The sequence below is a fragment of the Geotrypetes seraphini genome, chromosome 13, assembly GCF_902459505.1.
Source record: "Geotrypetes seraphini chromosome 13, aGeoSer1.1, whole genome shotgun sequence".
In the NCBI taxonomy this organism is placed as follows: Eukaryota; Metazoa; Chordata; class Amphibia; order Gymnophiona; family Dermophiidae; genus Geotrypetes; species Geotrypetes seraphini.
In genome coordinates, this window is record NC_047096.1 from 15547488 (window position 1) to 15572504 (window position 25017).

Below are 25017 nucleotides of genomic sequence, written 5' to 3' on the forward strand. Positions count from 1 at the left end.
AACCAAAAAGCTAAAAAACAAATTAATGTAGAAGACAGCTACGTTTCTGCCTATGCAGCAGTACCAGACTAAAACCCTTTTGACCTCATCCTGATTCTGAGAGTTTCCAGAATGGGCCGTGCTTTCCTTTCTGACTTACAGGGTAGGAGGATCCATCCCTTGGAGGGAAAGCGGGGCTAAATATAAAGATCCGTCTCAGAAAAGGGCCATATTTTGCAGTTTGGGTTCAGGCCATTATTTTATCTCAGTTGGACTATGGCATCTCACTTTAAGCTTGTTTAAGTAAATGTAATTTGAGGAGGCTACAACTTATCCAGAATATGGCGGCTAAATTGATATACGGTGAACATAAATATGACCATGCCACACCTTTACTGAGATCCCTTCACTGGCTAGGAAGTTCTTCTTTACCCAACGTGTGGTGGACACCTGGAATGCGCTTCCAGAGGATGTTATAGGGCAGAGTACGGTACTGGGGTTCAAGAAAGGATTGGACAATTTCCAGCTGGAAAAGGGGATAGAGGGGTATAGATAGAGGATTACTGCACAGGTCCTGGATCTGTTGGGCCGCCACGTGAGCGGGCTGCTGGGCGCGATGGACCTCAGGTCTGACCCAGCGGAGGCATTGCTTATGTTCTTATGTTCCTGTTTACTGGAGAATCCAATTTAAATGTGCAACTGTGATTTTCAAAATCCTATATGGTATTTTTTCTCCTTTGGTTCCTGTCTCATTTAATTCACAAGAAATCTCTAATTCTAGGAGCTCTCAGAAATATAAACTTTCGTAAAAGTTTGGAATGACCTTCCTTCTATAATTACGAGTTCTCTCTCATCTACCCACTTTTCGTAAAGTACTGAAGACATATTAATTTCAGAAATTTGCGAATGATCCTTCTTTTTCAAATAATCAATCATAAAAGATAAAATTCTGGCCTAAAAGATATCGTTTCTGTTCTAATCTCAGGTATAATTTTATTAATATTTTGTTCACCGAGTCGAGCCCTCCTGTTGGCACGAATCAGTAAAAAAAAAAAAAATCAAAGATTAGATTAGATATTTTAAGTCAAGAGAGAGGTGAGTTTTGGGAGGAAGGAGAGAACCTCATTTTTTTTTTTTTTTTTTTAAAGCCACTGCTCTAAGGGTGGTTGCTGTGTACCTAGGTGCAAATCACTTGTTGCTTTTGCCTCCCTCATTCTAATGTATTTAAAGAAATACCGACCACTCTGTCCACAGTCCTACACTTAACTGTGCTCACCTTGCAGGTCCCCCCTGCTCTTCCTCCCTCTCAGAAGGTGCGACTGCGGGGCCAGAATGCCCCAATATCAATCTTATAATGTATGAGTAATGTGACCCATACGTCCCGTTTTGAACGGGACCGTCCCGTTTTTAGTTCGCCTGTCCCATTGTCCCTTTGCACAGCTTCGGGACGCCGAAATGTCCCGTTTTCAGAAGGAGCAGGACAGGCGAGCTAAAAATGGGCCGCCAACGCCTATTTCTCCAAGACATCGCCGCACTAACAGATCATCTTCGTGCAGCGACTGCACAAGCCTTGCCGCCCCCCTCCCCCCCACCACCCCACATCAATTCTGACATCGGAGAGGAAGTTCAGGGCCAGCCAATCGCTGCCCGGCTGACCCAGAACTTCCTCTCCGACGTCAGAATTGACGCCTAGAATATAAGTGCCAATTACATGTCAATTACACTTACGGCCTCTTTTACAAAGCCGTGCTAGCGACTGCGCTGCGTTAACGGCCCCGAAGCCCATAGAGACTTAAAGGGCTTTAGGGCTGTCGCCGCGCAGCTTTGCAAAAGAGGCTGTTAGGCACTTAACTTACAACTTAAGCGCCTGTAACGTAGGCTGGGATTTTAAAGGCCTACATTATAGGCAGTAGTCCTTTAGAGAATCACACCTAACAATCTCTAAATAACTCTCCACAGTGCCAGATAAGATTCTTGGGCACATTCAATTTTTCATCCTTTTATGCTGCTTCCCCTTTTGAAACATGCATTCAATATTAGTTAAAAGGAGCCCGAGAGCTTGTCTCAACGGGCGTATGGTAACACGGGGCTGGGAAGACCTCGTGTTGCCCGCGAGGCAAGCTGGGGGGGGGGGGGGGGGAAGAGGACCGTTAGTTAGGTAAACTTTAGAAAAGAATAGGAGAGGGGCTCGTGCCAAAAGGCGAGTCTGTGATAGGTGGAAATTGAGGTAGAGGGGCGGGCAGGGGAATAGATAAATCGGGACCCTGGAGGACTCGGTTTGTCTCAGATCCTCCAGGGCGGTTTTTCTCCCACCCACCCGCCCTTGGTTGGTGGCCCTGGTGGCTTGGGGTGGCGGGTCTCCCGATCTACTGGGTGCTGGGGCTCATCCAGCGATGAGCAGTGGGCCGGCTGGGAGCCGTACTTTGGGGTCAGGTGACCCGGGTTAAAGGGGCATGAGGTCATGCCACCCCTCAGACGCTTGCTGTTTGTGGCGGGGTTGGGGGCAAAGGTGAATGTTTACACGGGGTGGCTCGGGAAGAGCTTGCTGATGTTGTTTATCAATTGAGGTCCAATATGTTAATGATGTTAAGTTATTCAAGTTAATTTATTGCTATTGTGGATTAAATAAAGAGCTGCGGCTTTATACCATAATAAAGTGAGTTGGTTTTATTTAGGGATGGGTATGGAGCAAAGGGGGGTGTTGATGGACAGCAGTTGGGGCTATCCAGATCCCGCTGTTAAAATTAGAACATCGAATCCTTTATAAATTACTGGTCATGGTGCATCTTTGTATACACAATAAGGCACCGAAACATTTGATGGATAGCCTTCTGCCATATAAACCACAGCACATGTTGCACTCGGTGACTCACGAGGACCTACGTATTTCGACAGTGAAACAGCCGCGGCTAGAGCTAGCATGTTTTCCTGGGTGGGTCCTCGGGAGTGCAATAAGCTTGCGGGATATTTACAAAAGCGAACATGTTTGAGTAGTTTTAAGAAAAATGTTGAAGAAATACCTCTTCTGTAAGATGAAATATGGGACTTGATTTTTGATGCGAGGCACTGGTGGCCTCTTTGTAATTTTAGGAGGTTTTACATTATCACCGTGATGTTTTATTCATGTTCGATTTGTTGTTCATGTTTGTGTGTGTACTCTATTGTGACCCGCCTTGGGAAAGGCAGGGTATAAATAAATAAATACAAATATACTTCCATTTTATTCCTCAACCACTTTCTCTGTATTATCTGACTTTTTGATTATCCAGGAACCTGGGGGTCCTATTTATGTTGGATAATCAAAACTCTGCTGTATCAATCGTAATTTCTATGTCATTTATGCAGCTCACCTCATCTACAGATTTGGAAAGATAAGAATCGTATCTAAAATCCAAAGAAGCAACCTGAGAGGATCACCATACTCAACCATATGGGGTCACTGTTTCCTTTATCCCAAACACACACAAGCATGTCTTATCTTCTGCAGTGAGAGGGCATAGGATGAAGTTAAGCGGTGATAGGCTCAGGAGTAATCTGAGGAAATACTTTTTTACAGAAAGGGTGGTAGATGCGTGGAACAGACTCCCAGTAGAGGTGGTGGAGAAAGAGACTGTGTCTGAATTCAAAAGGGGCTGGGACAGGCACGTGGGATCTCTCAGAGAGAGGAAGAGATAACGGTTACTGCGGATGGGCAGACTAGATGGACCATTTGGTCTTTATCTGCCATCATGTTACAATGTTTCTATAACCATAAAGTTCTATGACATCACTATGCAGGTGTAAAGAGCTTTAGCCTATAAAAAGAGTCTTAGCCAATAGGGAGAGGAGGAGATAGTGGATGTTGCAGATGGGCAGACTAGATGGACCATTTGGTCTTTATCTGCCATCATGTTACAATGTTTCTATAAACATTAAGTTCTATGACATCACAATGTGGGTGTAAAGAGCTTTAGCCTATAGGAAGAGGAGATGCAAATGTTAAGAGCCTTAGCCAATAGGGAGAGGAGGAGATAGTGGATGTTGCAGATGGGCAGACCGGATGAGCCATTTGGCCTTTATCTGCCGTCATGTTACAATGTTTCTATAACCATAAAGTTCTATGACATCACAATGCAGCTGTAAATAGTCTTAGCCAATAGGGAGAGGAGGAGATAGTGGATGTTGCAGATGGGCCATTTGGCCTTTATCTGCCGTCATGTTTCTATGTTTCTAGGTAAAAAGTGAAAAACTACTATATTACCAAGAAGGCTCTTATGTTGCTGTTATTTAAATCAATGCCTCTGCCTCTCTCAGTTTGTCACCAAGAAGTAGCTGCACTAATCTTCAGAAGGGATACTATGAAATCCCTTAAATCCTGTTCTTCAATGAGTTCAATACAAACACATTCCACCCGATAATCTGCACTACTTAGCCGGCCGGAAAGAGCTGCCAACTGGCTATGCATCGCTAAGCCGGCTAATCGCCAACATTCGGTGAGAGAGAGCCGAATATGTCGCACAAAATATCCATAGGCAGCGGAACGTTGCTTGGTTGGGGGAGGGGGACCAGGAGCTCCACCCTTATCCCGCGGAATCCTACAGTGGAACTCTCCCCAGCCAAATCCTCCCGGCGCTGTATTCTTAAATCTTCAGGCAGCCGCTGTGCAGCGTCAGCGAGTAGTCCTGCCCCCGGAAGTAGAATGAAGTACTTCGGGGCAGACTTGCCCACTGACGCTGCTCGACAGCTGCCAAAAGATTTCAAATTAGAACACCATGAAGCGGGTGGGAGGAAGGGCACCAATCGAGAGACCACCAATCTTTGGGGAGGCCATGGCCCTTGTGGCCTCCCCCGTTCCGACGCCTATGGAATATCCCATTTGGCAGATTGGCCAGTGACATAGCCAGCCACCACCAATATTTGCTGGCTCTCCGGCTAAGGCACATGGCCAGATAGATCCGTCTAAAAAGCAGGTCTATCTTTGGCCACTAGGTCTTAGCCAACCAGCTGACGAATATCGGCTTGGTCGGTTAAGTCCGTGGAACTGAAATGAACCCAGAAATTCAATCCCGGTGGCCGGATACAGCCCTAACATTGAATATCTGGGTTCGCTGCCTCCCATAGTCTGAATATTGGGGCCGCTTTCCCTACAAAAGCAACAATTTGATCTTTACAGGACATTTACACCCAACTTTGAGAGTTATGTTCATAATTTGGCTCTTTGAAAATTTATTAATAATAATAATAACAGCTTATATACCGCAATACCGTGAAGTTCTATGCGGTTTACAGAAGATTAAGCAAAGGTAACAAATTGAATTGACTTTAAGAGGGGAGGAAGAAGGCGGATTTAGGGCAGTTAGAAAAAAGTAGCCGCGAAGCACTGATTTTCAGCACTAGGGCTCATACATCTGATGATATGACTGTATAGGCCTATGTTTATTAGGATAATTTTTAAGCTTCTAAATTGCTCCTGTTTGATTGAAAATAGGGCATATATTTGGGAGCAGAATTTCAGAAGCTCAGTCTTTTTTTTTTTTTTTTAATATCATGCTCTTAGTGGCTACTAGGGAACAGTACTCACCCTGTGGTGATGTCGTCATCCTCAGTCATTGTCTTCCCCATCAGGTCACTGTCACTCATGTAGCCAGACTTCCCATCCACCTCGTCGGCATCCAGGTTCTCAATGAGCTCCAGGCGAGAGATGTGGCTTAGCTTACTGGGGCTGCGCATGGGCATGGTGTGGGAATAGTGGGCCCGGTCGCCATGCATGTACCAGCTGGGGCTGCCCTCTGAACGGCAGCTCCCGCCCACCGAGGGCGCATCGCCAGCCTGTAACCGAGGACTGGACTGACCGTATCGCCAGGAGATGGGAGAGGAACGGTTTGAAAGGCTGGAGATGCTTCTAGGGTTGGCATCATCGCTATCGTAACTGCAAGTCATTTCCAAGGAACTGCACAGGAAAAAAAAAGTAATAAAAAAGTCAATAAAATCTAGAACTTCTTACATATAACTCTTTTTTTTAAATCCTAGAGAATATCAGCTTCTTCCTGTCTCTTCTCTCAGCTATGGCAATGGTTGTGTTCACACCTATCTGGAAACTCCCCTCTTCCAATTTTTATATTCTCAACCACTCCATCACCCAGCCACCCACAGTGATAAACCTCAGTTGCAGGGTCTGAGTGGGGAGGAGGTGAAACAGACCACAGCTCTCTTTGGAAGTCATAATACACACATCTCTACCTAAGTAACCATGAGAAGACCACCAAGACATGGGCGCTACCCAATACCATAATGAGTGCTTTGGGCTGGGATGCAAGACGTGTTCACGCCATACTCTTAGTTAAAATAACAGCTCCCTTAAACCATATTTCCAGTTGTTCTTGAACACGTTTCAAACCTTGGAACGTATGTTTTTAATAATCCACTGAATCAAATTAACAGAAAACTAATATTGGAATAAGATGAAAGCCAAGTCACTGTGCCTCCAATAAACGTCAGCCTGTTATTTAAGGCATCTGTATCCAGCCGTCAGCAGCTGTGTTGAAGATTATCTTCTCCACTTTGATGAAAAACTTTGCGTGGAGGGCAATGCAACAAACGTAGACAAACGCAGCTCTGAAAAATCACGCACTAGGGATCGCTGCTGTGTCTCAAAATATCTGACAAGAAATATAGCCGAGGGCAGAGGGGTTATTAGATAAGTAGGAGCGATGAGAAATATAAACCCTGCTCCTCGCCTCTGTCTCCATTTCCTCCGAGCAGATACTACTGCTACTACTTATCATTTCTAGGTATACGCAGCCCTGTACATTGGAACATTCAAGACACAGTCCCTGCCCAGAAGAGTTTACAATCTAATCAAGAGACAAGCATGACAAGTAGGGGGTTGGGGGAGTTCCTCAGGCATGAATTCTCTACAGCAGTGGTTCCCAGCCCTGTCCGGGGGGACCACCATCCAGTTGGATTGTCAGGATATCCCTAATGACTATGCATGAGTGAGATTTGCATATAATGGAAGTGACAGGTACGCAAATCTCTCTCATGCATATTCATTAGGGATATCCTGACAAGCCGACTAGCTGGTGGGTGGTCCCCCAGGACAAGGTTGGGAACCACTGTTCTACAGCAAGTGGGGGTTTAGGACATAAAAGCAACCTCGAAGAAATGGATCATGAGCCTGGATTTGAATACAGCCAGGGATGGAGCTTGATGCGGTGATTCAGGAAATCTGTTCCAGGCGTATGGTGCAGCACGAGAGAAGGGTAGGAGTCTCGGAGTTGGCATTAGCGGAGAAGGGTACTGATAGGAGAAACCTACCCGACGAATGGAGTTTCGTGCAGTGTTTCTCAGCTCAGTTCTTGGGACACACTCAGAGGGTCTGGATTTCAGGATACCCATAATCAGTGGCATAGTGAGGGTGAGAGGTGACCAGGATGGTGGCGCCCTTCCCCTGCTCTCTTCTCTGTCTCCTCTCCTTCCCCCCCCCACCTGCTGTGCATATGTGCCCCTTCCCTTGTACCAACATGAACTTGCTGCTCATGTCGGTATTGGCTCTCCCTCACGTCACTTTCTAGGAACGGGACCCATAGAGAGCGCCAATGCTGGCACGAGCAGCAAGTTGGAGTTGCTTCTCGCGCTATCGAAGAGCTAGAGGTACGGTGGGGGGGGGGGAGTGAAGGCGCACGAGTGGCAGGAGACAGAGTGGGATAGAGAGGGGAGGCAGAGAGGAGGACGGAGGGGCCGTCACCAAGGTCGTACCTCTCCTCCCCCCTTACTACGCCACAGCCCACAATGAATATGCATGAGAGAAATTTGCATGCGCTGTCTCCATGTGGATGTCCTGAAACTGGACTAGCTGGGTGTGACCCGAGGGCTGGGTTGAGACCCCCCTGCTTTACAGCGATTCTTAACATTGTCTTCAGTACAATCAAATATTCAGAACATGCATTGTGAAGATCTGCACAGAATGGAGACAGTGCGTGCAAATTTCTTCTTCACCCAGAGAGTGGTGGAAAACTGGAACGCTCTTCCGGAGGCTGTTATAGGGGAAAACACCCTCCAGGGATTCAAGACAAAGTTAGACAAGTTCCTGCTGAACCGGAACGTACGCAGATAAGGCTAGACTCAGTTAGGGCTCTGGTCTTTGACCTATGGGCCGCCGCGGGAGCAGACTGCTGGGCCCGATGGACCACTGGTCTGACCCAGCAGCGGCAGTTCTTATGTTCTTATGATCATATTCATTGTGAAGAACCTTGAGCATCCAAGAGCAGGGTTGAGGCTGCCTTCTCTTAAAGAGATGATACACTCGCGCCTCCTTCTGCCAAGCCATCCCCCCTAAAATGCATCTGCACATTCTGCCAAGCTACAGGCCCCTTCGCTATTCCTCTTCTCTTGAACCTGTATGGCATCCCCTCTAGGCCTGGGCCTCAGGTGAGGTCCTCATCCAGCTCCTTCTTTCTACGTCACCCTTCAGGAACCTGTAACTTCAAGCTGCCTGTGTGCTCTCACACTATGGGTGCTATGGTTTGACCTGTTCAGGATACTGGATAACACCTCTTTTTCACGTTTTCCATTCTAGTATACATACTTCTGGACACAAAACCAGAAGTGCATCTGGCCCTTGTTGCCCTACCTTGGATAGTATGTAAGTGCCCTCGGCTTGATAATCAATTTGGCTAGACGTAAACTCCCTAATTCCTTAATCTTGTGCACACATCTTTGCCCTTAGCATACGAGAGGCAGAGTTGCAAGACTCCTGTTGTAGAACCCAAAATGTTATCGAACAGCTCTTCAGCCGTTCCTACTTCGGCTTGTTGTCTGAGCAAGGGTGTGAAAGAGTATTTATCTCACAGGATCAACTTACGACGCCAGCCAGGCGAGGCAATGGCTTAGGGTGCAGAGCTCAAGGGCATCAGAAGCCTTTCTCACTGGCCCGGGACTCTCTCAGCACTCCATCTAGAAGTCTTCTGGAGAAGAATCATAATTTGATTCCATTTCTGTTACGTCCCACATTCTTCTTGCAGACTTTGTAAACTGCTTCCCAGTCTAAGTCTCCTTTACACAGCGCTAAAATAAACAATGACGGCACATCCATGCTGACCCAGCAAGAGGCATTAGAAAATTTGGAGGCAGCCCTAAGCTTTTCTCCTGGGAAGCACTAAAAAAAAAAAAAAAAAAAAAGCACTCTCTCATGAGTTCTAGGACCCAGTCAGATGAGCAAAGCAGCAGGGGAGAAAGCTCATTCTCACTGGAAACTGCTGCCTTCAGAAGACATAAATTATCATATGCTCCGTTCAGAAGGGCTGTGTCACGATATGAGCAAGAGAATACTGCTGATGCAGCAAACCTTATCCAACTGGCCAATAGTTTTAGCCCATATTAGCAGGAAAACAAATAGGAGAGGAGAGGGCAGGGCAAAAAGTTACATCAGGGCCAAGTAATTGAGGCCAGGTTAGATTCTGTATGTTATGTGTGTGCGGGGGGGGGGGGGGGGGGGGGGGGGGAGGGGGAGGGGGGAGAGACTACAGATATGTCCATGGCTTTGGGGGACTGGGGATATTAAAGCCCTCTTCTATCAAACTGCAATAGCAGTTTTTAGCACGGGGAGCATCGGGAGCAGCGCGGGCCATTCAGCGTGGTTCATAGACAAAAGCGCGTGACGACAAAGGCGCGACGACAACCCAGCGCAGACAACTGAGTGCAAGGTGGAAGCGCGCCGAAAACAGTATTTTAAGGGGCTCCAACTGGGGGTGTGAGAGGGAACCCCCACACACACACTTTACTTAATAGAGATCGCGCCGGCGTTGTGGGGGGCTTGGGGGGTTGTAACCCCCCTCATTTACTGGAAACTTAACTTTTTCCCTCTTTTTTAGGGAAAAAGTGTAGTTTTCAGTATAATGTGGTGGGTTACAACTCCCCAAACCCCCCACAACGCCGGCGCGATCTCTATTATGTAAAGTGGCGGGGTTCCCCCCCACGCCTCCCGTCGGAGCCCCTTAAAATACTGTTTTTCTTCGGCGCGCTTCCGCCTTGCACTCAGTTGTCTGCGCTGGGTTGTCGTCGCGCGCTTATGACCTGTCACCATTCAGCGTGGCTCACCGCGTTAAAAACTGCTAGCGCAGTTTAATAGAAGAGGCCCTAAGGGTTCTGGGGATAGTAATGAATCAAGATACCTCTGTAATCACTGGCTATCCTGCTTTGTGCTTATTAAAATGCCTGTGTTTTTTAGCCCTGAGAAGCTTAGGGTTATTGCAAGACTAATCGTGTTTATGTTTGGGGAAAATGTGCTTCAGTTTGGAATCTAGAAGAAAGGAGTAGCAGAGATTGGTTCACTGGAAAAGCTCACTGCCTCAACCAAAGGAAGATTTGGACTTCTTTGCTCCGATATGGAGCCCATCTGGGACTTGGCCTGATGAAAGCGGTCTCTCTTTACAACGGTTTACAGGATCCCTTGTTTCTTTCACTTCTGTGCTATTTAATGTGTGGTTTTGCTTGCGCTTGTCTCTGCCACATATCTTGCTGATGAGTGCAATGTACAGTTCTTCTGTGTCTTTAGAAATAAGAGTTATTTAAGCAACAGCTGGCTGGGGTCGAAAGCTATGTTGCAGATGCTTCATTTTGGGCTATTAAAGTCCTATACAATTAAAATTTTGCTCCTTTTAAAGTGGTGTGGTTGACACAAAATTACACACCGCAAAGAACGGCCAAGTAGCATCTCAGTGGAAGAATATTTTCCAGGACCAAACTGCTGCATCAGTGACTTTACGATAGGGACACTAACGGGGATTTTCAGAACAGTCTTGGGACATAAGACAAACGTTTTAGAATTCACGTAAAAGAACTCGATTTGAATTGTTAACCCGGTGTCAGGTCAAAAGCGCGCCGGGACAAAGGCGCGAGCAGACAACTGAGCGCAGCGCGGAGGCGCGCGCCGAAGAAAAAGACTGTTTTTAGGGGCTACGACGGGGGATGTGGGGGGAACCCCCCCCACTTTACTTAATACAGATCGCGCCGTGTTGTGGGGGGTTTGGGGGGTTGTAATCCCCCACATTTTACTGAAAACTTAACTTTTTCCCTGTTTTTAGGGAAAAAGTTACATTTTCACTAAAATGTGGGGGGTTACAACCCCCCAAGCCCCCCCACAACGCGGCTGCGATCTGTATTAAGTAAAGTGGGGGGGGCTCCCCAACAAAACCCCCCATTGCAGCCCCTAAAAACAGTCTTTTTCTTCGGCGTGCGCACCGTCTTGCGCTCAGTTGTCGGCGCGCGCCTTTGTCTTCCGCGTTACTGTCTATGAACCGTTAACCCACTACCAGAAAAAAATCAGTGTCATCTTCTTACTAATGTGAAGCATCAATCCTTGCCTTTTCCTCCTCCAACAAACTTCCCTTTCACACAACGTTGGAAAATTAATGTACCGTATTTTTCGCTCCATAAGACACACTTTTATTCCACCCAAAAGTGGGTGGAAATGTTAGTGTGTCTTATGTAGCAAAGATACAAATTTTTAACACACCTCCCCACCTCCATCGGTCCTTTTTAAAACACCCCTAGTACCTTTTTTAACCCCATCCCTTTTTTTAATCCCCCGTCCCTTTTTTAATCCCCCACTGTCCCTTTTCAAAAACATCCTCCCCCCGTCCCTTTTTAAATGTCCCTTATTGCCTGGTGGTCCAGGGGTGTATCAACCGGCAGGCGCAAGCTTTCTACCTGCGCCGCTTTCTGAATGGCTGCCCTCAGTTTTCGCGTGTCCGGGAGGGAGGAGGTGGGTTTTTTTAAAATTCCCTTCTCTGTTCTATCTGGGTTGGGGGTTACTTGTCCTCCCGCTTCTTGGAAGCAGCATCTCTGTAGTTTTCCGAGTTCTTTGCTGAGGCCATGCTTTGGGATGGGTTTGGATGCGAAGCATTATAGTTTGGTTAATTGTGATGCTGATTTTTTCTCTTTTCATATTAGCTTTGCTGTTCCAGTGCACCACTACGTCTTTCACTTTGCCTGTATTTATGCCGCCTCCCTCCTTACCTGATGGTCTAGCGGTGATGCGGGCAGGAGCGAGCTTCCTACACTCCTGCCCCGTGCAGAGCCGTCATCGAAAACAGCAGCCATTTTTTATGAAGGCTCTGCACTGGGCAGGAGTGTAAAAGATCTCTCCCGTCCCCGTCCCGGTACAAAAAAACACAGGTGCCAAAACCGCGAATCAGGAGGGAGGAGTGTACTTCCGTTTATTTCTATAGCGCTAGTAGACAAACAAGAACCCTGTACATAAACACATAACTGTCCCTGATCAACAGAACCTACAATCTATTCAAGACAGCTGAACAGGACAAAAGGGATCAGGAAGTTACTTCATTGGCTGCCATTGGAGGCAAGAGTATTATTCAGATTTTCCTGTATCTGCTTTAAGCTGATATCGGGATTGTCTCCAGCTTACCTTTTTCCTCATTTTGTGTTGCATAGACTATCAAGAGAAACTTGAAACTTCTACTTATTTGCTTATCCAAAAATTAATGGGTGTAGATATAAGAGCTTTTTAGATAGGACCCTAGCATTTCAAGCTGGTAGGCAACAGTTTTGGTTAGATAAATGTTTTCAGCAAGCTATGTTATCCTATTGCAGTTTTCGGAAATTAATTAAGACCACTTTGTTCGATGTTTATTACTTAGTGAGTTTTATTATTGAAATTCTATTTTACAAATATTTGTATTTTTTACTGTATTTCGCTGATTGTCCAGCTCTTTTTATGTATAACAATTTTTATTGAAAGAATCAAATAATCAGTACAATAGGATAATACAAAAATACATTCAATACAATAAGAATTACAATAAATTTCATACAAATTTAAATCATTCTTTCAAATTTAATTTCCATATGAATTAATTCAATCTTATCTACACCCCCCTTAATTCCAATCTTCCCCTAAATGAAATCCCTCACCCTGGATGAAAGTTGACAAAAATAAAGAATTAAAATAAATAACTGGAATGTAATTATTAAACCTAATTTTCATAATAAATCATTGATAACCAAACTTCTTATTTTTGGTGAAAGATTCTGAATATAAGGATCCCAAACCTCCATAAAAAGACGAGATTTTTTAGGCGAACCTCGAACCTCCCAACTCTCAAATAAAAATAAGCGATGGAATTGATTCCTCCAATGCCAAAAACTTGGAGATTCTTTCTGCAACCAAAATTGCATAATACATTTATGCCCAATCATACAGGCTTTCTGAAATAAAAGACATTTTAGTTGGCCAAAAACCCACAAGCTGATGCTTTACCAAAAATCATTCCCCTAGGACAACCCACTATCGAATTACCCCATAAAGAACCCAAAAATAATAGGATGGCAGACCAAAATGAGTTGATCAAAGGACACAACCAAAAAGCATGAGATAATGTGCCAGGATCTTTATTACATTTAATACAAATTGGAGTATCTATTAAATACGCATAAAAAGCTTGAATTTGGGAAAAATAAGCCCTATGCAAAATTCTATAAGTACATTCTCTCCAAACATACCCTTTTATAATCTTTGGTAGTCTATTATTAAAGAATCATTAAAGAATGCCTACCCCCAGGATACAAAATTCTCTCACTAGCCAGAACATGGGGAAGAGGAGGTGGTCTTGCAATAATCTTCCGAGACCAACTAAACTGTACCACTCTCAACACAACATCTTCGCCCAACTCAGAAATTCTAACCATCTCCCTAACATCAAAATCACTGCCCTCCTCACTAACCATCACTTTATTCTACATCCCTCCAAAAAAATAGACCACATCCAAAGAGGACTTCACAGAAACCCTACTAACCAATTCTCTAACAAGTCCCTACAACCTCCTATGCGGGGACATTAACATCCACCTCGAGCAACCCAACCAACCAGAAATCTTAGATTTTTGGTCACTCCTCACCCAACTAGGCTATGACAAACACCCCCCCCCATCAAAACCCAACAAAGAGGTCATCAGTTAGACCTGGTGACTCTCTCATCTAAGGATCAGACCAACCCCACTTTCTACTGGAAACAAGGCAACTGGTCAGACTCGCTTTGGTCTGACCACCGTCTATGTACCTTCACCATTGGATGCCAACATAAACCCCCCCAAAACAGCAAAACCAGAACTACCATATCCCATACTACCAGAGGAAAGATTGACCCAATTGAATTTTGGTCCCGTTTTGAAATCAACACCAACCCAACAGAAGAAACGGACCAGCTCATGAGCTCCTGGATCAAGGATAGTACCAACATATTAAACGAGATCGCCCCCATTAAAACACGCAGAATAAGAACCTCAAACAAAGAGGGCTGGTTCGACTCAGAACTGCTGCTATTAAAGAAGGACCTCAGAAAAGCAGAAAGAGTATGGCAAAAATCTGGTACCCTAGAACATAGACTGGCCTGGAGACTAAAACTAAAAAAATTACAAAAACCTCACTAATGAAAAAAGAAAAAACTTCTACTCCCACAAAATTGGTAACATAAAAACCAACAGTAGTAACCTCTTCAAATTGGTTAATGACCTATACAACATCGAGACCTTCACAAACACACAAGAAGAATCCACTTTAACCGCCAACACCCTTGCAGACTTCTTCAACACCAAGATTCAAAAATTAAGATCAACACTACCTACCAGGCCCAACCCACTCGAGTTGTTCCCCATTCTCCTGGACCCGGACATACCGAACCCAGACACAGGAACTAGAACAGACCTAAGCTGGAAACAATTCGCAACAATCGACTGGCATACATTTAATACCTACTACAACAAATACACACACTCCTTCTGCAAACTGGACACATGCCCACCAAACATCATGAAAGCCGCCCCGCCCCACTTCAAAGCAAACATGATGATATGGGTCAATTCACTTTTATCCACAGGAAACTTCCCGTTAGAGCATGGTCATATTATGATCACCCCAATTATAAAAAACGCGAAAGAACCATCAAACTCCCCTGCTAATTATAGACCAATTGCTAGCATCCCCCTATTTACCAAAATAGCAGAAGGGATGGTAAAGGTGGAACTCGTTGCATATCTTGAAAAATTCAACATCCTAAGCGACAATCAATCAGGTTTCCGCGCAGATCACAGCACTGAAACCATCATAGCCTCCCTTCTCGACCACCTCCACACCCTCTTTAGCCAGGGCTCAAGCGCCCTGATTATACAACTTGATCTGAGCAGTGCCTTCGACCTGGTCGACCACTCCATTCTCCTTGAATGCCTGGCCCACATCGGCATCTCCGACCAGGTCCTCAACTGGTTCCAGGGGTTCCTAAGAAATAGATCCTACACGGTGCTCAAGAACAACTTGTTCTCATATAGTTGGGACAATACCTGTGGGGTCCCTCAGGACTCCCCCCTGTCACCCACCCTGTTCAATATCTACCTGGCCTCCCTAGGGAACCTTCTACACAACCTCAAACTTAAATCTTTCATCTATGCAGACGACATCACAATAGCCATCCCACTAACCAATTTCTCACAAGAACGACTCAACTACATTACAAACATTCTCAACCAGATCGAACTCTGGATGTTATCTTTCAGACTGAAACTCAATCCCGACAAATCAAAATTCTTCCTAGCCACCCCCAAGGACAAAATCAAGGACACTTCAATTCAACTAAAAGGACAAACTTTCCCCCTCGAACCCACCCTAAAGATACTGGGAGTCACTCTGGACAAAAATCTATCCTTAGAAAACCACACCGATCTCATGGTCAGGAAAAGCTTCTCCGTACTGTGGAAACTCCGCATCATAAAAAAATACTTTGACAACAGCTCTTTTCGCCTACTTGTACAATCCTCCATCCTCAGCATCCTTGACTACTGCAACATCATTTACCTCAACGCCACAAAGAAAACCACCATGAGACTAAAAATAATCCAAAATACCGCGGTGCGTCTCATCTTCGGCCTAAAGAAATGGGAACATGTCACCGCCTTCTACCACCAACTTCACTGGCTGCCATTTGAATCTAGAGTCCTCTTTAAATTTGCATGCTTCTGCTACAAATCGATAAATGATTCAGCACCAAGTTACATCAATTCTCACTTTAGCCTCTACAACACAAACAAGAAATCCCGTAGAATTCAGTTGTTCGCCTTCTCATCTCTAAAACTCTGCCATCTTAAAAGATTCCTAGACAAAACCTTCGCCTTCCAAGCAGCTAAGCTCAACCCATGGCTTGCACAAATGACACTTACCTCGGCTTCAGAAAATCACTCAAAACCTACCTATTCGGCAAACAAGACCCCTAACAACACCCCCCCCCCCCCGCTTACATTACTACACGCCCCCCCACCTCCCCCCCCGCTCTTCTCCTCCCCTTAATTGCTCCCCTCTCCCCTATCTCCCCTCCGCCAGTCATCCTCTGTTAAGTTCAATTAACACTGCTTATATCCGATAAACTATTTATATCGGATAAATTGTCTTTACATGATAAAATGCTGTAAACCTGCTTTAACATTTGTTTTTATCTGATAAATTGTGTATTGCTGATAAATTGTTTAAAATTGTTCAAACTGTTTGTAAATCTGCGTGTCAACGTAGATACTACTGTAACTGATGTAAACCGCCTAGAACTCTCCGGGTATGGCGGTATATAAGAATAAAATTATTATTATTATTATTAATAGATTGAGTAAAATCAAGAAGAGAAATCTGAATTCCCAACTCCTCATTCCAATTTTGTAGAATTTTATCATGTACGGGTAGGTAATATATTCCGCCACCACTTGTGTAATAAAGAAACTGAAATAGGCACATCATCACATTGATTAAAAAAAGAAATAATTATGTCATGAACTCCACAAGAAAAATTCAATCTCTTCAATTTATTAATATAATTTACCAATTGCATATAGTTTCAAGTTTCAAGTTTCAAGTTTATTAGAATTTTAATATACCGACTATCAAGCAAATATCTAGCCGGTTTACATAAAGTTTTAAAAAAAAGTTTTTTCTAAAAGAAATGGTACAAATAATTAAAAAAATAAAAAAAGTTAAAATACGTGGTGAACATTAATGACTTTAACATGACAAACTGGATAGTGAGGGCAAAAAGGGGGAGGGTGGGTAAAGTTACATAGTAGAGAGAAAATGGAAAACGCATATAATGATCCAGGACCCCTTCCCACTACAATAGAAAGGTCAGGAAAACTCTTAATCTTCCCAGTTTCATCCAATACTTGTGATAAATAATAAATACCTTTAAACCCCCAAATTCTAAAAATCCTAGATGTCATATCAGGTTGAAAATCTCCATTACCCTGAATAGGTAGCAAATCTGTTATACATGAGTTATATCTCCATAATTTAATTAAATTTCCCCAAACTCTTTTTAATGTAAACCACCTAGAACTTTTTGTTATGGCAGTGTAAAAGAATAAAGTTATTATTATGAATTTTTGCAAAAAAAAATCATATTACAGGTCACTACTGATTGGTAAAAGGTAAAGAAGGGATACTGAAAGAAGGATTCTAGGGGTTATGGGGGACTTTAAGATGTTCTTCCTTACCTGTGAGATACCTGGGAGCCTCTCAGACTAGACATGGTCTCCTCCAGATTCTGCCGGAGATCCAAAACATTCTGAACGGTCCGCTTCCTCTGTGACTCGGGATCTGCAGGAAATGGAGAAAGCACTCGTCACAACGGAGGGAAGAAAGTCAATTGATATATCAGACGTTCCCCGGCAAAGTCTCAAGGCAGAGAATGTCAGATGGGTACAAGGTGCTTTGTGGAGTTCTAAACCAGTTTCTGATCTCCAAATCCCAAATTCTAGATGAGGAGGGAAAGAGAAGTAGAAAATAGCAATATTTCAAAAATACCCTAGGATAGGGTTACCATAAGGCTCCAGAAAAAAAGAAGACGGATTGAGACATCCGGGTTTTACTTCCATTGCTTTCAATGGAAGTAAAACCCAGATGACTCAATCCATACTCCTTTTTCTGGAGCCATATGGTAACCCTACCCTGGGAAGGCAGTGATGCCTGGCATCCATTCACTCTGTGAAGCAGCATAGATAATTCTGGAAATTCAGAGGTCAATAGACCTATACTATTGGCTATGAACAGCACTGTTGCATCAGCTGTGACATCATACCCCCCCCAAATAAATAAATACAAGTTATGCATCCTCCTCTATGCTCTTACCAATCTGTGGTGACTGACCAGACAATCTACTCCACAATGTAATGTTTAATTGTCAGCATCCTGGATATGTCTCCATCTGACCCCATTGGGTTTGAGATGTTTTTTTTGTGATTAGTGCGCAGGAAGTGACATCAGAGATAGACTCAAGTTTTCAACCAGTTTGGGAGTTCCCTCATCAACTAGCTATTCTTCTAGTGGATAATTTAATAACAATTACATTTTCTTTGCATAGGGAAGGAGACAAATTTCTTTCACGTAACGCAGTGAACAGCCTATCAATGGTTACCATGGAAACACACTAGGGATTGCACAGTGGTAGAAGCACTGAATGTGCATTTTCCAACAAACACTCAAACTGCCCTTCCACACATGAATACAAAGAAGGAAATTCTATAACAAGCTGCCAGAATTTAGGTATGCTGATGCCGCACATGGAGCACCAAGGCATATTCATACCATATAGCTCCAGAAAAAGGAGGATGGATCGAGACATCCGGGTTTTACTTCCATTACTTTCAATGGAGGTAAAAACCTGGACGTCTCAATCCATCCTCCTTTTTCTGGAGCCATATGGTAACCCTACCAAGACGTCATTATAAACTACTAGTGTTTAAGCCCGTTACATTAACGGGTGCTAGAATATATGTCTGTCTGTCTTTCTTTCTTACTTTCTTTGTCTCTCCCTGCCCCTGTCTCTCTCTTCCTTTCTTTCTGTCTTTCTCCCTCCCGCTGTCTGTCCTTCTTTCTTTCTGGTTCTCTCTCTGGCACCCTGTCTGTCTGTCACCCTGTCTGTCTGTCTTTCTTTCTGTCTCTCGGTTTCCGAGGCACCGATTTTGCGAATGTTTTGCTCGTCTTGCAAAACACTCGCAAACCGGTGCACTCGTAAACCGAGGTACCACTGTACTCATTTTCTCAGTGGTCAATTACGGATGCGAAAGCTGGACACTACGGAAACAAGACCTAACGAAGATTGACTAATTTGATTTTTAGGTGCTGGTGAAGGATATTCTGCATGTCATGGACCGCCAGAAGAACTAACAAATTGATTCTGGAAGAGATCAAACCGACTATGTCACTCAAAGCCCAAATGATAGGGTTACCTGACGTCTGGATATCTCTAGACATGTCCTTACAGGGTCAGACCAATGGTCCATTAAGCCCAGTAGCCCGTCCCCACGGTGGCCAATCCAGGTCACCAGTACCTGGAAAAAACCCAATGTGTAGCAATATTCCATACAGAATCTCAAAGAATAGCAAGATTCCGGAATCCCAGAGAGTAACAAGATTCTAGAATCCCAAAGAGTAGCATCATTCCATGCTACCGATCCAGGGCAAGCAGTGGCTTCCCCCATGTCTTTCTCAATAATAGACTATGGACTTTTCCTCCAGGAACTTATCCAAACCTTTCTTAAAACCAGCTACGCTATCCGCTCTTACCACAATCTCTGACAATACGTTCCAGAGCTTAGCTATTCTCTGAGTGAAAAAAAATTTCCTCCTTTTGGTTTTAAAAGTAATTTCCTGTAACTTCATCAAATGTCCCCCTAGTCTTTGTAATGAAAAATCGAGTGAAAAATCGATCCACTTGAACCCATTTCACTCCACTCAGGATTTTGTAGGCTTCAATCATATCTCCCCTCAGCCGTTTCTTTTCCAAGCTGAAGAGCCCAAACCATTTTAATCTTTCCTCATACGAGAGGAGTTCCAACCCCTTTACCATCTTGGCCGCTCTTCTTTGGACCTTTTCTAGCCCCGCTATAACTTTCTTGAGATAAGGAGACCAGAACTGAACACAGTACTCCAGATGAGGTCACACCATGGCTCTTCCACTGATGTCGCTTCTGGGTACTGCACATAAAAAATGACATCAGAGGGAGAGCCGACGGGGTTCGCGAGGAACACGTTGTTGACCACCGCGAGCAACAACTTCAACTAGAAGTACAGGGGAGGGTGTGCGTGGCAGGCGGGATCGGGGATGGAGTGGGGGAGGCGCGCAGGGAAGGCGGGAGCGGGGAAGGAGCGGGGGGGCAGAGACGAGGGTGGGGGAGGTGCGAGATTGCCCTGGCGCCTCTCACCCTTGCTAAGCCACTGAGCCGAATCCAACTTGGAGAAGGGACACTTGAAGGGAGGGGGAGCAGTGGGGGCTATGGATGTTGTAAAGTACAAACTTATCATATATGATGGTTATTCATACAATTGTTGTTCAGGCCATTATTTTTCATTTTTAATCCTGTATCTTTTATCTTTATATCATGCGTCTTTATGCTTTGTTACAAGTCAGTCTTTTCTCGTACACTGAATGCGCATTATTTTATTGTTTTTATCTGATTTTACGCTGTCTGAATTGTATTTCTTTAAAGTTTATATAATAGTTGTTTATATACGATTTGCATGTTGTGTTTTTATATTTTCACGTTTAAGTGTCCCGGAGGAAGGCTTTTTTTTTTTATATGCCGAAACTTGGATTCTCGCTGGGACAGACATTTAAAGAATAAAATCATTATTTGGTTGATTGCATAGGCATCGGAATGGGGGAGGCCACAGGGGGCCATGACCTTGCCAAAAATTCTCGGTCGCTGTGGTTTTGGCCCTCCCGCTGTTTGCTTAAATCTTCGGGCAGCCATCATGCAGCGTCAAAACAGCGGGCCTGCACCGGAACCCTTCATTCTATTCCCAGGGGTAGACCCGCTTGCAGACGCTGCACGGCGGATGCTGAAGATATAAAACTAAAGCGCCGGGAGGAGGTGGGTGAGGGGACTCGGGAGCTGTTTAGAGGTCATGCGCCCTGAACCTCCCCCCCCCCAAAAAAAAAAAAAGCAGCATTCCGTTACCTATGGTTGATTGGACATCTTTCTTGCCTTTTTCTGTGTTTATATAAAGCACAAACTAAACACATGCCCCAAGACTGAAGGAGGCATTAACAGCAAAGAGGAAAGTAAAAGAAAGTTGTGTGCATTAAATCAGGATGTGCTTACAAGAGGAGCCAATGCGCCCATGTAACTTAAGAGCTTGCTCTAAATCTTACTGCACACCACATAGATTCCTCGCAGAAAATTGTGGTATAGAAAAAGATGTCATAAAAATTAGTAAGCTAACTCCTTAGATGTGTAAGCCATCAGCAAGATCCACTAACTGTGGCTAGTTTTATAAATACTTTTTTTAAAACAATGCAAAGGAGGGAGCCTGTTCGTCTCTTGCCTTAACTCCTACACTCACAGAACCCTAATCTGTGTTATTTATTGTTAAGCACAGCCATGACCTGTCAGTGCTACCAACTCCAGCTGCCTCCTCTCCACCACTCAACCCCACCCCCTAGCAGCTGTAAAAGACAAAACCTATACAACCCCTGACAGCAAGGCAGGGAGTGGAACCACCAAGGAAAGGGAAAAGGCGGGGCCTACAAACTCCTCCTACCACCAGGGCAATCAGCCGAAACACGATCGTGTTGAGTCTTTCTATTCAAATAAACGAGACTGAACACACCAATCGGTCACCTTCGTTGTTTTCCTTCTTCTTGGTCACTGTTGGGAACAGGATACTATGTTATACGGACCTTTAGTTAGGGTTACCAAACGTGCAGGAAAAGTCAGACATGTCCTCTTTTTAGAGGACTGCCCGGGTGCCTGGAGGGATTTCCAAAACCCGGCAGTTTGTCCGGGTTTCGGAAGTCCTTCAAGCTCTGGAGGCCCTCTGCACATGTGTGGACATTGACTCAATTACATCATATGTGCACACATGACCGTGATGTCATTGCGTCGACATCCACACCATTGGGCCACTCCTCCATTCCAACGCAGTCCCCCACAGGCACCGACCGTCGGATTTGGCTCAGTGGCATAGCAAGAGTGAGAGTCGCCCAAGGCAGTCACGCCCCTCCCCCTCCCTCATCTCCGTCCCCCCGCTCCCACCTTCCCCGCATGCCACCCCCCCACTCCATCCCCAATTCCGCCTGCCACGCACACCCTTCCCATTCCCTTCCCCCGTACCTCTAGTTGAAGTTGCTGCTCACGGCGGTCAATGACGTGCTGCTCGCAACCCCGTCGGCTCTCCCTCTGATTCACTTTCTATGCGCAGTACCCAGAAGCGACGTCAGTGGAAGAGCCATGGTGCGACCTCATCTGGAGTATTGTGTTCAGTTCTGGTGTCCTTATCTCAAGAAAGATATAGCGGCGCTAGAAAAGGTTCAAAGAAGAGCGACCAAGATGATAAAGGAGATGGAACTCCTCTCGTATGAGGAAAGACTAAAACGGTCTTGAACCCTCCCCCCCCCCTCACCCTTGCAATGCCACACCTCGGCCCTAGCTCCTACACCATACACCCAGCTAAGAAACAGCTATGGCGAACCACTTAAAGATAGGATTGTGCTTCTCGTAGTTCTATTTCCGCTTAAGTGCTGAATATTGGCACTTAGTTGGCTAAGTGCCGACTCCGGAACACCCCAGCTTCAGTGCTAACAGGACATTTTCAGCAGCAATATCTGATTAAGTTCTGCTGAATGATTTAAACAGCCAGGAGCCATTTCTGCCCATTTAAATTGCTTTCAGTATTGACCCCCCCTAAAAATAAGTGCACACAGAACCTGACCACATGCTCGTAAACCTACGAAACACATGCAGGTATGAAAATAACCTTTGGGCACAGCGCTGGAAATTCAGCTCAAGTGGCTGTGTATACACCTCCAGCTTCTTCAATGCGGCTATTCCAAATGCCCGATTGCCCTTGGGGTACTTACCCCTGCAAAAGTTTAAAGGAGCAAAGGATCCCTCTGCCAAAAATGAAAATTTGAGATCTCCCTACAAAGTTCCAACAGAATGGGGAGGAGATAAACTCAACACCCAACACCACACGTATGTTTTCCTTTGTCTGCGAAAAATGTAACTATCTCAACTGAGCATGAAATAAGCAATTACAGTACGCTTACACAAGGACAGCTGGATGCACTTGTAAAAAGCAATTAGATGTTTAAAAAAAAATAAATAAATAAATCTTGGAACAATAGCAATAAAATTAGGGTGATCACATTCGATCATGCATGAAACAGCAGCTTCGGGGTAAGGTTTGTTCTGCTGGTTCTATTATTTCAGCATCCACAGGGTGGCGCTCACACTCTTTGCCACGCTGAAGGTGTGCAGTGTTACTCTCGCCGTTACATCCATGGAGGATAAATCAAAAAGTAAAGTCAACATACATTTAATGGCTTTAATAGAAGTAACTGTGAGCAATTGAACATATCACACGCTGTTGCTTGTGCAGATCAGTGAGCTGTTTGGGAACCCGTCATGTGCAGACTTTCCTGTATCCCAAGTCATCATGCATTATGGCAAAAGCAGATCCATAGCCGATATCCAAATCTGCAGCCAACCGAGACACCGTTATCCATCGGCCTTCTCTACTCAAGGCATCCACCCTAACAATGTTCTCTTGTGGGCACAATGTTGATGGACGACCAGAACGACCTTCATCGGTTGCACCTGTACTTCCCGCTATAAACCTTTTTACCCACTCATAAACCTTTTGTTGATTCACGGTGCTAAGAACATAAGAACTGCCATACTGGGACAGGTCAAAGGTCCACCAAGCCCAGTATCCTGTTTCCAACAGTGGCCAACCCAGGTCCCAAGCACCTGGCTAGATTCCAAGTAGCAAAACAGTTGATGTAGAATCAAGTGTTCGTCAACCAAATCAGCTCAGCTAATGACTCGAGGTCGATATTAAACATGCACTGCCTCCTTGAGATGCAAAACCTATCACATGCATATTTATTGTGGACATCCTGAAAACCTGACTTGCCTGTGGCTCTCGAGGACCGGAATCGCCTACTCCTGGGCTAACGCATAAAAATAGAACAGACTTTTAAGCGGTCCCATTTATGCAGTAAACCTGGCCGCTTTAAGGGCTGGATAAGCAGCCAAGTGACGACTTTGTCCCCAGAACGCTTCCAATATAGCCTGCTTTGAGTTAGGCGCTAACCGCAAATTCCAGCGGCACTTAGCCAGCTAAGCACCACTGAAAATTAGTAGTTAGACCCGATCAAGAAATTTAATCAGTCATCGGCCCGCTAAATTGCTTTGAATAATTGGCCCCATTGGGTTTTTTTGGCTGCTGTTAAGGCTTGGTGGTACTTTGTCATGTTTCTATGGAAGAAAGGCGGGAGAGGGGAGATAAGATAGAGACGTATAAATACCTTTGTGGCGTAAATGCGCATGAGTCGAGTCTCCTTCATTTGGAAGGAAGCTCTGGAATGAGAGGGCATAGGATGAAGTCAAGAGGTGATAGGCTCCGGAGTAATCTAAGGAGATACTTTTTTACAGAAAAGGGTAGTAGATGCGTGAAAGTTTCAAGTTTCTTTATTTTTTTATATACCGTTTATCATACAGGTATCTAAATGGTTTACAATAATATGTAGTAATAATTAAAAGAAGACTAAAAACTTATCTAAACTAAAAAAAAGTCTCCCGGAAGAGGCCGTGGAAACAGAGACTGCCTGAATTCAAGAAAGCCTGGGATAGGCACGTGGGATTCTCTTAGAGAGAGGAAGAGATAATGGTTGCAGTGGATGGGCAGACTGGATGGGCCTCTACCTGCCATCATGTTTCTATGTTTCTTTTACTTTAGCCTTTCCTGTCCTCATTTAGGCAAGATTTGTACCATTTACTTTCCAGTTTCCATCCTTGACGCTTAAGGATCTGAAGGTGAGTATTTGCGGGTGACGCGTAAGACCTTCTTTTTACTGGTGCAATTTTCTCTAGGGCTCTAGCTAAGAGGGTATTCCAAATATTAACCTGCTCGGACACTGTAGTTGTCTTTTCATCCACACGGGGGCAGTCTGGAGATACCTGCCTCTGAATACATCAGTTACCACCATCCTCTAATCCAAGCATGTA

At 44.7% G+C, this 25017-nt stretch overlaps 1 protein-coding gene across 11 annotated transcripts in view; it reads right to left on the reverse strand.

Moving 5' to 3' along the window:
- Nucleotides 1–25017, reverse strand: part of NAV1 (neuron navigator 1) — a 385886-nt gene that overhangs the window by 214007 nt on the left and 146862 nt on the right. For all 11 annotated transcript variants that reach the window (XM_033917672.1, XM_033917671.1, XM_033917665.1 and 8 more), the window contains 2 exons: nt 17500–17602; nt 5540–5908 (listed from right to left, as the gene is read on the reverse strand). In XM_033917672.1, the coding sequence (XP_033773563.1) occupies nt 5540–5908; nt 17500–17602 (472 nt within the window). The remainder of the gene's footprint in view (nt 1–5539; nt 5909–17499; nt 17603–25017) is intronic.